The 16,118-nt window shown below is 48.9% G+C and overlaps 1 protein-coding gene across 6 annotated transcripts in view; it reads left to right on the top strand.

The window, feature by feature from the left end:
- The window catches only part of slco4a1 (solute carrier organic anion transporter family, member 4A1), a 216,766-nt gene extending 201,427 nt beyond the window's left edge, over positions 1 to 15,339 (top strand). For all 6 annotated transcript variants that reach the window (XM_072515064.1, XM_072515068.1, XM_072515069.1 and 3 more), the window contains 5 exons: positions 4,025 to 4,190; positions 7,384 to 7,556; positions 11,976 to 12,040; positions 13,234 to 13,382; positions 14,655 to 15,339. In XM_072515064.1, the coding sequence (XP_072371165.1) occupies positions 4,025 to 4,190; positions 7,384 to 7,556; positions 11,976 to 12,040; positions 13,234 to 13,382; positions 14,655 to 14,804 (703 nt within the window). In that variant the 3' untranslated portion in view covers positions 14,805 to 15,339. The remainder of the gene's footprint in view (positions 1 to 4,024; positions 4,191 to 7,383; positions 7,557 to 11,975; positions 12,041 to 13,233; positions 13,383 to 14,654) is intronic.
- The last annotated feature ends 779 nt before the right edge of the window (positions 15,340 to 16,118 follow it).

Here is a 16,118-nt window from a genome sequence, read left to right as displayed (position 1 = left end):
CTTAATGAGGCCCCTTGGGCTTCACGCCCTCAATGACTGTCCCGCGATGGAATCAAGATGGGACACCCCATTCCCTCGATGGGTTTGTAGGGTCAGCCACAGGGCTGCCAGTGTGCCACCTGGAAGGCAGTGGCAGCAGCCGTCAGCGTGGAGAGTGTCACACAGCGCCGCAAGAAACTCAACAACCTCCCAACAGGCCACACGGGTGAGTTGGCATCAGCCCACTGGCACCGGTCCCGCCTGGTACACCCAGAGACACTCCCAATGATCCCACATAACCCCCCTCCCAACGCAATACTGCCACATGTCCCAGTACACCCTGGCATCCATTGGCACACCCCACCCATGCCCAACAGTGGTGGACCGGCCTGTCCCCCACCATGCCATCCCCCGCCGGCCAGACCTCAGGGTCCTCACCTCCTTCAACTAACGGGCCCTGGAGGTAACGGGAATTGCCGAGGACAGATCGATCACCAACGTCAAGATCGGCCTAAACAGCGGCCTCCGCCCAGATAACCAATCTAACTTATTCATGCCAGCATGATGATCCTTCCCTCCCATTCTCCCGCAGGATCGCAATGCAGCAGTGCTGGCCCATCCGGGGTGGGCACCCACTCAGCTCCCCAAGAAAACACCTCGGAGGAGACCTCCCAGGGTGCCACCATCATCGCATCACGGCTCTCATCCCCACCCTCCAGAGAATGCCCCGCCAGGGGCATCAAAGGCCACAGAACATGGTAAACAGCAGGCTGCCTCCACCTCTGGTGTGTATCATGGGGACACACCTAAACGTAGCGGTCGAGCACAGAGGGCTAAGGGGATCGGCGGTCACTGAGGGAGGGGGGTGGCACCATCGGGGCTAGGGACTGGTACACCATGAAACAGTCATTGCCCTCGAGACATGTGGAGCCTCTGTCACGTTATTGCACACTGCGAGCCGGTCGGTGCCCGTTCCCCCATTTGCTGGCCCATTGCTATGGGTCCTCTGCCCTCACTCTACCCCCCTGCCACCCCGCCCCCAACCCAAGGCATACCACGTGCAGGTGATGGGTGTGAGCGCACATTCAGCAGACGGACAGGAGTCCGACTGTGGCGTAGATTGAGGAGAACCAGAGCTCAGCTCCCAGCAGGTTGTCATCACCGCCCTGCCTTGTATATTGACCCGCCAACAGTGCCAACACAGGCCCACCACCCTGGAGTGATGTAAATTAGACCATGGGAGGGTGCAACAGGGTGACGAGGGGGGAGGGAAGGAGCAGAGCACGGGGGGGAAAGTGAGACACACCGGTTTGGGGGATGGGAAAGGGAGAGGGGGATGGATGACGGACGAAGCCATGTCCTATGTGAAATGGGTGAGGGTGAGGGCTTCCTGGCCCTCCGGGAATGCCAGACCCTCGCCACTGCCACCAGTCCTCCAGCTGGTCCCGCGGGTCCACCCCAAGCTCATCCTCCAGCCCTTCCCGATCTGGCTCCTCCTAGACCTCCTCCTCGGAGACAGTCACATGTTACTCTTCCACCCACAGCACGTCACCAGCTGCGGTGTCAGGTTGGGGAGGGCACAGCAGACCACCTCAGAGCAGGCGACCCTCCGGGGGGGGGGGGGGGGGGGGGGGTACTGCAGTGTACCACTGGAGTGGTCAATGCATTGGAATCACATTTTCAGCAGTCCAATGCACTGCTCAATGACAGCCCGTGTGGCCACATGGGCCTCATTATATCGGGTCTCCGCATTGGTCACTGGCCTCTGTACTGGCCATTAGCCTGGTCTTCAGTGGGGACCCTTATCCCCCGAGAGCCATCCGACCATCCTGGGGTGTTCCTCCGGGTTCCTGCCCCAGGATGTAACTGTCGTGCACACCTCCGGGGAAGCATGCACACACGTGCATGATCTTCATGTGGTAGTCAAACACGAGCTGAATGTTCAGGGAGTGGAACCCCTTATTGTTAATGAGAGATACTCCCGGACCACCGGGTGCATGCAAGGTGACATGCATGCCATGTATTACATTCTGGACCTGGGCATCCCGGCGAAGGCAGGGAATCCTGCTGCCCGGACATCCTGTTGGGCTTTGTCCAGGTCAAAGTTTATATAGTTAGCTGCCTGGGCTCACAGGGCATCCGTGACTTCATGTATGCACTTGTAGACTGTTGGTTGGTATAAACGACAAATATCCCCACTCGAGACCTGGAATGATCCAGAGGCATGCAAATTCAGGGCTGCGGTTACCGTGACATCCAACGGGAGCAGGTATCCTCCTCCACGTGGTGCCAGGTCCATCCCCTGGTTGAGGTGGAGCCTTCTGCGGAACATACTGTCCGTCAACTGTTCAAAAGGCCAGCGTCGCCTGTCCCCCTCTGTGATATCTGTAAAGAATTAGAGAGGGTGAGGGACAGACAATCCGCTGTGGCTTCCACCTCGGATCCATTGGACCCACGAACCCCCACCCTCACATCCCCTGCCAACCATCATGGTGTCATCCAATACGCCATGCACACACACCTCTTGTCGCAGCAGGGTCCCCTGGGCACCTGACCTCAGACACCCGCTGGTACCGTTACCTGGACCAGGCAATGGTTCCAGCCCCGGTCCACACACCCATCCTCTGGTCGCGGGGATGTCGCCAATGCTGTGGCCCAGCTCCTGGGTGTGCGAATGTTGCCTGCTGCCATTTGTGGTGTTGCTGCCTCCGGGGTTCGGACAGAGTGTCCAGGCCTCAGGGATGCTGGGCTTTAACAACATGGCTTCATGGCATATGTCCCAACGGGAATCCACTTGGGAGCTGTGAAATACTCACATTGCTAGAATTGCAAGTTCCCCATTGGCAATGGCCTGCAAGCGGACCCCACGGTCAGTGGGAGTTAAAGTGACCATCACCGTCTTACCACGGATGGGGCTCTGTCACGGGGGTGTTCGGTCAGATGGATAGGCAGTGACTGGACCCCGCTATGAATATACACACGGTAGCATTGTGGATAGCACAATTGCTTCACAGCTCCAGGGTCCCAGGTTCGATTCCGGCTTTGGTCACTGTCTGTGCGGAGTCTGCACATCCTCCCCGTGTGTGCGTGGGTTTCCTCCGGGTGCTCCGGTTTCCTCCCACAGTCCAAAGGTATGCAGGTAAGGCGGATTGGCCATGATAAATTGCCCTTAGTGTCCAAAATTGCCCTTAGTGTTGGGTGGGGTTACTGGGTTATGGGGATAGGGTGGAGGTGTTAATCTTGAGTAGGGTGCTCATTCCAAGAGCCAGTGCAGACTCGATGGGCCGAATGGCCTTCTGCACTGTAAATTCTATGATAATCTAAATTCTATGATACACAATTCGGGGACTGGCATGCCGGGCCCACGGGTGCATCCCTCCTGCTTGGGGGTGACCCCCCCACACCCAACGGTGGCAGCCTACCCCCGACCCCAAGCACTGGGGCAGTGGCCCCCATGCCCCCGGGCTGACAGCCCGATTCCGAAGATGGCTACTCACCTCCTCGGATCTCCAGCACAGCTACTCCGCTAGTGCAGAAGGTGTGCTGAACGGCTCCCATGTGACCGCTCGCTGGGGAAGAGGTTAGATCACGGTTGGCTGTTCGATAAGGGATCGTTCCCATTGATGGGATGGCGATTGGTCTTAATTGCTGATTATTAGCTTTCGCGGCAGGATCCTCATCTCGCCAACGGGAGCGGGACAGTTAGATCGGAAACCCTCGGCGTTGTTCCCGGTTTCGACCTTTCCCCGCGATCCAACCCGCCCGCCTGCTCTCTCGCCCCCGCGCGTCTTGGCCGGTAAATCGCACCCTGTGTTTTTAGATTTATTGTTTATTGGATAATTTTGCAATTTGCAGAAAGCTTCCTCATTATTATTGATCGCAATGTTATGAGCATTCTGGCACCTGCTTATAAGCACAGGAATACCGTAAAACCACCTTTACAGATTGAATGTGAAAGATGCATAAATTGTTTGATTTCTAACTTTGAAGTCTTTAGTGAGGCAGTAATTGTGCTGATTGATGCTGAGACATTTGTTTTCCGCAGTTTTTATGATGGTGCAGTTAATGTGACTGCAGCGTGCAACGCTGAGTGTAACTGTTTAATGGAAATATATAATCCAGTTTGCGGAGTGGATGGTTTAATGTACTACTCTCCCTGTCATGCTGGGTGTACAGAATTCAACACAACACTGCTGGCCAATGGCAGGAAGGTAACTTTTACACTTGTGCTTTGCATTTACCTCAGTTGCCAGCTTTGCAAGGGGCTGGACATTTTTTTTTAAAGTGCATCTTCATCTGATTTATTGACTTTTAAACTGAAAGAACAAATACTCTTTTTAACTATTTTTAAAAAATCATTTGGATTCTTGGATTGATGGATAGATATTTTAAGCACCCATATGGCGAGAAAAAGGAGCTTTTTTGACAAGCCCAACATCTTGGGCGCGATCTGATGGAAACATTTCTAAGTGTCATTTGTGGCGGGTTTTGCTGGGAATTTCCCGCCGGCTCTGTCAACGAGATCCTCACCACTATCTAACCACAGTTTTTGGGGCCCTGGGGAATTCCTCTCCTGACCAGCCCACACTTTGAATTATTTTCATCACTGGGGAGCTGAACGCGCTCCGAGCTCGAAGAGAGCTTCCCCACCCATGGGCAATGTCACCCCACATACCACATTACCACACATACACCCCACCAAGTGATGCCACCTTGCTATGGAGTCGCTGAGGGCCCTCCCTTTAAAGGCCTTCACACGCCCCTTCCGGACCTGTGAAACTTCACACCCCCAACCTTCCAGAGGCCCCTTCATATCTGGCCTGCACCCCCCAACCTTCACACCCCCTCCACCCTGGCAGTGCTCCCGCTGGCTTTGCAGTGCCACCCAGACACCTTGGCAAGGCCAGGGTGGCAGTGCCAAGTTGCCAGCCTGGCAGTGTCAAGATGCCTGCATTCCAGGGGCAGGGCCAGGTGCCTCCAATGGCCCGGGAGACCCCTCCCCCCCCCCCCCCCCCCCCCCCCCACCCCCCCCCACAAGTACCATTCCACGTTTGTGTGGACCAGTACTGAACGGTGCCCAGCTGGGGGACTCCCTGAGAAGGCCATTAGATGCCAGGAGCTCGGTAGATCCTAGTTGAGCATGCCTAAGTGAGATTAAAATGGACTTAGGTGCACGTGGCTTGGTCATGCCCGTTGTGGGCAAGATCCTGATTACGACGCCTCGCGAGATCCGGGTAGATCCCGCAAGGTGCACTGGCTGCCGGGAATCCCGCTGGAGTCTTCTCCCGTCACCTCCCAGCCGCGGCACTCTCCCGTTCAGGTGCCACGCAGCCAGTAGATCACACCCGTCATTTTCATTCATTTTTGTTTTACTTTCTTGCACGTTCAATATGCACCCAAGCAGTTTGCCCTCTCGTTATTGTCATCAAGATTTCCTTTGTTACGTGCTGTGGATGTGTTACCTTTGCCTAGTTCAGAGGTAAAGTCAGGAAGTGCTTCTTCAGACAAACCTGGAACTTTCCTCACCAGCTGAACTAGCACCTGCTGTTCCCTTTCTTTCAGCCACTTCCGCACGTCCAGCCTTCACCTTGATTCACACCGCTTTCAATTTCAACAGCAGCTTTTTCATTTGATGGCTTTCTGCATTTAAAAAAAAAAGAAACGGTAGTGAGATTCGGACAGGCCGGGCTTTTCCTCTTTCTGTATCTGCGCGAAATGTTATTTAGTAACGGTGTTTAATCTCTCCAGGATTACGTTCATGGGAAAAACACTTTTTCTCCTTTGTTCCTAAATGACTATTCGAATAATATCTTACATTGGCATTGAATGTACAGGACTGGGGTGGTTTAAAGGCTCACCATACAGTGCTTTATTAAAGTATGCAATGTATCTCTGAGAGCAGGGAGCCAATGGGAGGGATCATGCATTAAATAGATTGAAATCTTCTGAGATTTGGAATAAAAACTGGCTGGACTAGCCATAACCTGCAGAAGACATGTTATGCATTATCTCTAGCTCCAGGAGAAAGAGAATAGAGTGTGCAGTGTGTTTCTGTTTTGTTTTTTGTTCATTCATGGGATGTGGGTCAAGCTGGCTGGGTCAGCATTTATTGTCCATCCCTATTAGCAGTTCAGATTGATTCCGGAGATGAGGGGCCGGATTCTCTGCCCCGCCGCGCCACATTTCTGTCTCAGCCCGCCGACGGGATGCTCCGTTACGCCAGCTGGTCAATGGGGTTTCCTATTGTGGGGCAGCCCCACGCCGTCGAGAAACCCCCGGGCTGCCGGCAAAATGGAGCATCCCACCGGCTGGGAACCAGTCCGGGGCTTTCCTCGTATGAGGAGAGATTGAACAGTTTAGGCCGATACTCTCTGGAGTTTAGAAGAATGAGGGGAGATCTAATTGAGGTATACAAGATGCTAAAAGATCTGGATAAAGTAGACGTGGAGCTGATGCTTCCTCTTGAGGGGCATTCTAAAACAAGAGGTCATAATCTTAGAATAAGAGGTAGCAAATTTAAAACAGATTTGAGGAAAACCTGCTTCTCCTAAAGGGTTGTGAATCTGTGGCCAACGTGTGGTGGGTTCATAGACAATGAGTAAATTCAAGGAGAAGTTAAACAGATTTTTAATTGGTAATGGGTTGAAGGGTTATGGAGAACGAGCAGGACAGTGGAGTTGAGGCCAGGATGGGATCAGCCATGATCACATTGAGGGTGTTAGGCTCAGGAGGCTAAATTACCTACTCCCGCTCCTCGGTCATGTGTTCTAGGGAGGAGGTGCTCTGGCTGATTTCGCAATCCAGCCCTTTGCCTGTAACATTGTTGGTACTGGATGAGGAACATATCAGCCATGATAGAATGGAGGACCAGATTCAATGGGCCGAATGGCCTAATTCTGCTCTTATACACCTTATATACCTTACCAGTGGGGCATGGTAGGACAGTGGTTAGCACAGTTGCTTCACAGCTTCAGGGTCCCTGGTTCGATGTCCGGCTTGGGTCACTGTCTGCAGAGTCTGCACGTTCTTCCCGTGTGTGCGTGGGTTTCATCCGGGTGCTCCGGGTTTCTCCCACAGTCCAAAGATGTGCAGGTTAGGTGGTTTGGCCATGCTAAATTGCCCTTAGTGTCCAAAAAGGTTGGGTTGGGTGGGGCCCCTGGGTTACGGGGATAGGGTGGCGGTGTGGGCTTGGGTGGGATGATCTTTCAAAGAGCCGGTGCAGACTCAATGGGCCGAATGGCTTCTTTCTGCACTGTAAATTCTATTATGTAGTAGCCCTTAGGAAGGTGGTGATGAACTGCCTCCTTGTACAAGTTCCATTTTTCTTTTCCAATCAATGAATTGAACTACAGCCAATTAACATCATGAACTGAGACATTGCACGATCGCTGTTTACTTTTTCAGGTTTTCCACGACTGTCGCTGCGTTATGGAGAACTTTCCGTCTGGGATGGGTACTGCAGAATCTGGAAAATGCAGCTCCTTGTGTACATACATGCCACTTTTCCTCGTGCTCTTCTTTGTTGTGATTTTCTTCACATTCCTGGGCAGTATTCCAGCACTCACAGCAACTCTCCGGTAAGAATCAAACCACTTATCAGTTGACCCATCGTGCTCACTTTTCCTGTCCCCCAGTATCACAGAAAATGCTACCGTGCAAATTCATTTTTTAAAAATCTGCAATCAATTGCATTTTAATTTAATTATGGTCACGTTTCAGGTTTGCTTGTCAACATTGTCAAAGTTATTAAACAATAAATACATAAGTAACGGAAGCAGAAATGCTATGGGTGGGATTCTCACTCCCCCCAGCCAACCAATGGGGTTTCCCATTGTGGGCAGCCCCAGGCCGTCGGGAAATCCACGGGCATGGTGCGCTGCCGGCGCAATGGAGAATTCCGACAGCCCTATAAATTTCATTTGTTATAAACTTGGCCAAAAGGTAGAAAAATAACCAATAGTTGCATTTGAATAAAACCTGCTCAAAATATTCCGCAGGTCAGGCAACATCTGTGCAGACAATCTGCCCAGCCAAATGAACATTTCCAGCATTTTCTGTCCATAATTCAGATTTCCAGCGTGTCTAATTTATTTGCCTTTTGCAACCATTGCATTTTTGCATTAAACTGTATTGTAGGTTGGAATGGAATCAGAGCTCCTGAAAGTTACCTTTTATGTGGCAGTTGGTTGCTAACCATTAAGGGAGCTACTCCTGTCTATCCTCTGATCACTTTGGATGGCCTACTCAATAGAAACACGACAAGGCGAGTCCTTTTCGAAAAGCACCGGCAGCAATGACATTTAAATACGTTCCTCTTAAATTTAGAGCTGTCGAACAAACATCAATATAAATAAAACAACAACAAGCATCCGTATGGTGCATTTAATGTCATAGCACATTCCTCGGTGCTTCAAAGGAATATTATCAAATTGATTTGACCCTGAGTCACATAAGGATGTTTTAGGACATAAGTAAAAGCTTGGTCAAAGAGATAGACATTAAAGGAGGCAGGAGAGGCAGAAACACAGGAAGGATTTGAGAAGGAATTCAGGAATTTGGGCCCAGGCAGCTAAAAGTAGAATCACAACTGGTGAAGTGACAAGAGACCAGAATTCGAAGATGTACAACAGGCCAGAATTGGAGGAGGCCCAGAGATCTCACAGAATTCCCGCTATTGGAGAATCGCAGCAAGTTGGCGCTGCCGCTGGGAGCGGCGCCCAGGTGCGGGATTCACTCCTTAACCATGTAAACTTATGCATGGTGGAGAGCTCGTCGGATTCCATCAGAATCCCAGTAAAGTAGCCATAGTCCCAGATGGCCAGAGGCTTTCCTCTCACTGAGCCTCAGGCGAGGTGCAAGGTTGAGAAGGCGGGGTCTTCATGAACTCCCTCAGCCGGATTGGGAATAGAACCCGGGCTGTTGACGTTGCTCTGCATCATAAACTAACTGTCCAGCCAACTGAACTAAACCGGCCCGGTTCAGGTGGTCCGATCATAAAGTTCACCAGCAGGCCCCTCTCACCCCCTCAGTCAGATCCTGACCCACCCACCCCTGCTGACAGGATGGGGCATCCTCCCTCCCCCGCCCACAATAATAACGGGTTGCACCCCACACCACACTCACATGAGGGTGACGCGACCCTCAGCACCTCCCCTAGGCCTCATCAGCCAACCCCTTTCAGTGTCTGCGACCCCCCCTCATTGCCAATGGTGCACTACCCCTGATACCATGGTACCTACACCCTATCAATGAAACCCGGGTTATACCCCAAGGGGGGGGGGGAATCAAGGGGGTTACGGCTTCCTTGAAAGCCCACAACACTTGAAAAGGCTTCAAATCCCCTGAGACCCTTTGAATTGCAAAACTTCCATTCAATTTCACAGAGCAATATATTTCACTAACCTGTGATTGACAGTTTAATGGTTCATGCATAGCTGCATGAACCATTAAACTTTAATGGTTTTTTTATTTATCTTTCCCTTCGTGCTTGAATGCATCTCAAGTGTCCTGTTTTGCTGGCAACCACAATGTTTAGAAACATTCTAGCAATGATTGACAGCTAACTCCCCCCCCCAAAAAAAAACATCACCGGCTTCAGTGCAACTACCCCCTCAATATCGCTGGCATCGGGGCTTCAGTGACCCCCCCCCCCCCCACAATCAGGTTCCCTGGAAACCCTACCTCCTGGCAGTACCAGGGGGGCAGTCCACATCTCTCACCACCCGGAGGCTATAATCATCTCTGAGCCCCAGGTGTGGTCATCATGACAGGTTTCTGTTTTTCAAAACCATTAGTGACTCCCGTCAGTGTGACATCACGCCAGTGAGGCGGGAAAGTCTCCGGAAGCAACGGCATTAAGCTGTTTAAACATATTTAAATGAATCTGATTCACTGCTGGGGGTGAACCTGATCATATCAGTGGGGAGGGCCCGGGAACATAAACCAAGCCTGTCAGCGGAGTATTAGTGCTGGGAGGTTAGTGGAAACCATTATCAGGGACAAAACTGCCGGGCTGATTTCGCTCAGTGGGCTAGAGAGCTGGCTTATAATGTAGAACAAGGCCAGCAGCGCGGGTTCAATTCCCGTTCCAGCTGAGAATTCTGAATTCTCCCTCCGAACAGGCGCCAGAATGTGCCGACTAGGGGCTTTTCACAGTAACTTCATTGCAGAGTTAATGTGTTTTGCAGTGACAAAACTGCGGGGCTGGTTTAGCACAGTGGGCTAAACAGCTGGCTTATAATGCAGAACAATGCAGATGACGAGCTGACCTTCGTTAGTACAGGAAACAAAGGTAAATGTGGGGCCTTCGGTGCAGGCAGAATGGGGGCACAGTGGTTAGCACTGCTGCCTCACAGTGCCTGGGTTCGATTCTGACCTTGGCCCACTATCTGTGTGGAGTTTACGCATTCTCCCCGTGTCTGCGTGGGTTTCCTTCGGGTGTTCTGGTTTCCTCCCACTGACCAAAGATGTGCAGGTTAGGTGGATTGGGTGTGCTAAATTGTCCCTAGATGGGGTTACAAGCATAGGGTGGGGGATTTGACCATGGTTAGGGTGTTCTTTCAGAGGGTTGGTGTAGACTTGATGGGCCGTATGGCCTCCTTCTGCACTGTTGGGGTTCTATGAATCTATAAAACACCCAGCTAAACATGCCCAAAACGGGACTCTGTTTTTTTCCTGTTAAATGGCACCCAATGACTGACTAATTCTACTGAATTCTTTCATTTATTAACAAAAAGTTTATCAAGGTAGTGCAATAGATGGATATGGACTTTTGGAATGCACTTCACAAAGTGCCACACAGCAGGCATTGTGAGAAGATGGAAGCCCATGGAATTATGAGGATAATGGCAGTGTGGATACCAAATTGGTTCAGGCTGCAGAGGAAGGGTATCCCAATGGTCCTGGGGGTTAAGTGAGCTCAAGCTGGGTGCAATACGTTGACCTCAAGACTCTCTCCTGGGATGGGAGTCTCATGACTGGACAGCCCCTTCCAGCCTCTTGACATAGTGATTTCAGGAAGTTTCCTGGTCAAAATCTTCATTCTTGTCTGTGTCCTGTGAAAACGTTGAAGTGGTCTCGTCACTTTAATCTCCATGCCCCCCTGGACACCTGGAAGGCTTCCAAATCACAACAGAACTCCATCTGAGATAGGGATTCCCCTATCTCTCTCTCAGAAACTGCAGGTGTGAGATGACCCGTTTGAATTCTTCTGACTGACAGGAGAAGTCACTTGCACTCGAGGATTCCCTGTTGTAGCCTGTAGGAGCAGCAGGTGCAGCCTGGTCATGTTCTCGAGTTGTGGGGTGGGGGTGTCTGTCTGTGAACCCTGGGATCGTGGCGTCCTTTAAAAAGGGGCCCCGAAGTTGGTGAAGGCGGGCTGGTCGGCAAGCTTCCCGATATGCTTATTTTTAAATACAAAATATGGATAAATCCCATCTGGGAGGCGCAGCCACCGCCAGCGGGAAGCACTCGGCACTTAGTCGGCAATTGGAAGAATGGCGCCCCTGGTCTCTTTATGTATGTAAACTTCTGTGACTCTGATGTAAAGGAAAATGCTTCATTTCAATCACACATACAACCTGTGATCCAACACTACTCAGGTCGATGAATGTTGCATCTGTGGACCACCAGGTCACTTCTCAAGGCAATTATGTTGGGATGATAGAATACAATAATATTAAAGAGATGCAACTTCAAAGTATTGGTGGTCACCAATCTGTTAATTTACAGGAATGATCTTGAATGTTTACGGTGGGTTTGTGCTGTTAAGTACAAGAGAAGTTCCCCACATTAATATTGTATCTTCGGTGCTCACAGTGGAGCATTTCTTTCCTCCTAAAAAAAAATCTACTTCCCACCAGCTGGATTGAGGAGTTTTTTTCCCCAAGTTGGACAGTGAGCTAACCAAAATTGTTGAAAGGGCTGAAAGGTTTGAGGGCAAAAAGTTCTGTGATAGTTCTGCATAACCTTGATTTTTATTATTTTAAATTAATTAGGTGTGTTCCCGATAGTCAGCGATCATTTGCACTTGGAATTCAATGGATCTTGGTCCGAACTTTAGGTAAGGATACCTCGTCAGCCTTATAAATGTGTTTATGTGCTTTTTGTGACTGCTACCATATATGTTGAATAGTTAATCAACAGCTTAAAGTCAAAATGTGTAACTTATTGTTTAACGAGGGAAGCACGGTGGCCTAGTGGTTAGCACAGCTGCCTCACGGCGCTGAGGTCCCAGGTTCGATCCTGGCTCTGCGTCACTGTCCGTGTGGAGTTTGCACATTCTCCCTGTGTCTGCGTGGGTTTCACCCCCACAACCCAAAAATGTGCAGAGTAGGTAGATTGGCCACACTAAATTGTCCCTTAATTGGAAAAAATAATTGGGTAATCTAAATTTTTAAAAAAGAAAGAAAGAAAAAACTTATTGTTTAACTGAGACACTAACAATCTAAGTATATTTGAATAATTGAATGCCTTGAAGATTGCATCATTTTAATTTATTTATAAACATATTAAATGTTAATGATAGCATTTGAATAAACCTAATCTACAATTTAACTGGAACATGACTAATTTATTTCTTGCTTGTATTTTACTTTTTGGATCAGCCCATTCCTTCAGAAAATGTCCTAAACATAGGTTTTTCAGAAAAGCAAGGCGGAATTGTACATCGAATGGGGAACCATAATTGCTCGTGACATTAAAGAACTTAAATTAATTTCTAAGTAACTTATAGCCTTTTTCTTGATGCTTCTCTTTCCTAATCATTTTTTAAAATTTACTTTTGAAGCAAGTGCAATTACAGAGCAGAGCAACGGGGTGGAATTTATGTTTAACTTTGTACCTCGATGACTTTACGTTATGAAAAGTATTTGTGAACCTATTTAATCTCTTCGATCAACTTTGCATTATTAAGCAGCGTAAGTTCACTCAATCTGCAACAATTATCAGCTGGATAGGAACTTAACGTTGATCATTCTTTCTTGGGAATGCGAATGGGAAAATGCCATATTCACTAATGTTAATATCGAATTCTATGGATTGCGTTTTTCTGCCATTCCCACCAGCGGAATCTTCTGGTCCACTGATGGCCACCCCCACAACGGGTTCCCCAGTGGCATAGCCAGTGAACAAGACCATTGACACCGGCTGGTCCGGAAGACATGGCTCGGGGGAGAGGGAGTGCAAAATCCCATATTATTTCTCTCGGACAACTGTGAATTATCTGCTTCAGTATTGATCTCTAAATTTCAACAGGTGGAATCCCTGGCCCGATTGCCTTTGGCTCGGTTATAGACATCTCTTGCTTGTTATGGCAGGATCAGTGTGGTGAGAGAGGCTCCTGTTATATCTACCAAAATTCAGCCATGAGCAAGTATCTCCTGATTGCTGGAATAACTTACAAGGTAATACATATGATCATTTATAGTTCAGAAGTAGCCAAGGGTAATAGGACATAATGGCCACTGTCATCATTTGGCATTTGCACTATTTGTCACATACTGTGCGGATGCTGTTTTACAGCATGAATCATAAAGAGCAGGGGGCTATGGGCCTAATAATCCTTCTTTTACATTATTGGCACAAGTGTGATGGGCCTCCTTCTGTGCTGTATCACGATGATTATGTAGCCCATTGATGCTTCGAGGATAGAATATTAATATGGATTTTAACGTTTTGAAATAATAGTTACATTTTACAATCCCAGCAGCACAGAATGGAGGATTGAGTAGCTAAGGAGGCAACCCGTATCCCAAATCTCTTTATCCTTTCATGGGATGCGGGCATCGCTGGCAAGGCCAGACGTTATTGCCCATCCCGAATCTTCATTTAAAATGTTGTCCCTTTCTCAGAGTTACAAAGCCAGTGTGCAGAGCAGACAGGGCAAGCTCTTAATCCACCTCTTTACTTGCTGCAAAAACTAGCTCAAATTCAAATTGATTCCAATCCATGGTCCCCACATAAGAGACACACAAGTTCCAAGCTGACTAGAACAGGTATTACACTTGATCTCACGTTTGATCCTATCGCTTGACCTTAGCCAAAGGGCCCATCCATAATCACCCTTGGACTGAGTGGTTTATTGGGCCTTTTCTGAAATGGGTTAAGAGTCAACCGCATTGCCATGGGTCTGAAGTCACATGTAGATCAGACTAGGTAAGAGTGGCATATTTCCTTCTCAAAAGGGCTCCAGTGGATCAGGTGGGCTTTTGCAAAAATCAGCAATAGTTTCACCATTACTGAGACGAGGGGCGGGATTCTCCGACCCCCCGCCGGGTCGGAGAATCGCCGGAGGCTGGCGGAGAAATCCGCACCTTTGGGGCGGCCCGACGTCGGAGTGGTTCCCGCCACTCCATCCCGCCGGGACCCCCCGCCCCGCCGGGTAGGGGAGAATCCCGCCTGAGCTTTCCATTTAAATTCCACCAGCTTTGAACCCATTATCCTAGCGCATTACACTGGGCCTTGGGATTACTACTCTATGACAGTACCACTGCACCACCATCTCCCACAAATTCTAGTCGGTGTCTGTAAACAGACATGAATAATTGTGAAAATGGACCAGTAACCGCTTTCCTGACCAAATGGAAATATCGGCGCCATCTTGCATGTTTCCCAATAGCCAAAGCGGGTCTTTGGTGTTGACATCAATGAGGACTATTTTGTTTTTCTCTTTTCAGGTACTGGGGACACTGTTCTTCTTCATAGCCTTATGGCTGTACAAGCCACCACATTCAGCACTGAATAGTTCAAACGTGGACAATGGAGAGGCTGAGCTACCAGCAAAGGATATGCCAGATATGCCAGTAAACAATGTAATTACAACATAGTGATTAAACACCACTCAAGCGACAGCCCACATCCTCCAGGAATGAGGATGCCTGCCATTCTACATTACTGCATGTCACCCACCACTCACCTAAGTATAACGAAACAGCCTGGGAAATCTCTGGCTGGCAAAGTTCCGTTTGGCAAGGCTGGGCCTTTGGGGAAGCCTGTTATGTTACAGACTCACAGTGAACGAAACACGTGCGAAGGGTGCCCGTGTGAAGTGAAAAATGCCTTGCGAATGTGAATAAAGCACACGGTTCAGTCACAAACCATCCTACTTCGGTTCAGGAATTTGAAAGAAGTACTCGCCATTGTAACGGGCTGCCTTTAATGAAGGGCTCGCAGAAAGGCTGGAAAAGATTGAAAATTGGAACAATTCTCCACATCTCCAACTCGTATAGCTGTGCTTAAGTTATTTTGCTTTGACAAATGTTTTAAACAGCCTTATGCTCTGTTTATTTAAAGTACTTGCTCCTGGACAAACTCTTTTTGGGGGGCAAACTACCAATTAAATTGCAAATTAAGCTTAAGGTTCACCAGACAGTCGTGACATCTATATGTAATATATTTGATGATAATTGGATAACCGTTTACATTTTTGAGGTATAAATGGAGAGGACGTTCACTAAACCATGAACCTATAAATTACAAATGCAAAACAAAGCCAGTCATTCTGCTGGGGGAGTTACGTATTGATAGCAATTAGAACACACAGACTCAACATTTATATTTAAAGGAAAAAATAATTCAAATATTTTAATGGAACTTTAAAAAAAGGATTCGCCGTTCCCACAGTCCCTTGTTTCTGGGTGGTGCATCGTTCCCTGGTGGCGGGAGTCTCCATTCCCGCCACTTGTCAATGGCATTTCCCATTGAAGTCACCCCACACCATTGGAAGACCCGTGACGGGGGTGAGCTGCGGACGGGAAATGAGAATCCCCCTGCCAGTGAACGGCCGGAGAATCCCGTCCATGATTCCTGCATGGGCGGGGTGTCCCAAGTAATTTTATAATTTGCAATCTGCACACTGAGGGCGGAATTGTCCCATGAGTTCTCCCAGAGGGATCAGTGGGGGGGGGGGGGGGGGGGGGGGGATACATTCCATTTGTGCATGCAATGGAAGATCGGGAAGCCCGCTAATTATTTCTGTAAAATTGCAGTTGTTCCTGAATGCTATTGACTATTTGCACTAGAATCTACTGGACAGCCATATATTTGGGGAATTAAAAAGTTGGCGCTGTGTTTTGTGCCTGAAAGTATAGTGAGGTATTCAATGTCTAATGCACTATTTTTTGTATTAGTTGCCATAAATA

The sequence above is a fragment of the Scyliorhinus torazame genome, chromosome 8 (assembly GCF_047496885.1).
Source record: "Scyliorhinus torazame isolate Kashiwa2021f chromosome 8, sScyTor2.1, whole genome shotgun sequence".
Lineage (NCBI taxonomy): Eukaryota > Metazoa > Chordata > Chondrichthyes > Carcharhiniformes > Scyliorhinidae > Scyliorhinus > Scyliorhinus torazame.
The sequence above is the reverse complement of the archived record's forward strand: the minus strand, read 5'-3'. Positions and strand labels throughout refer to the sequence as shown.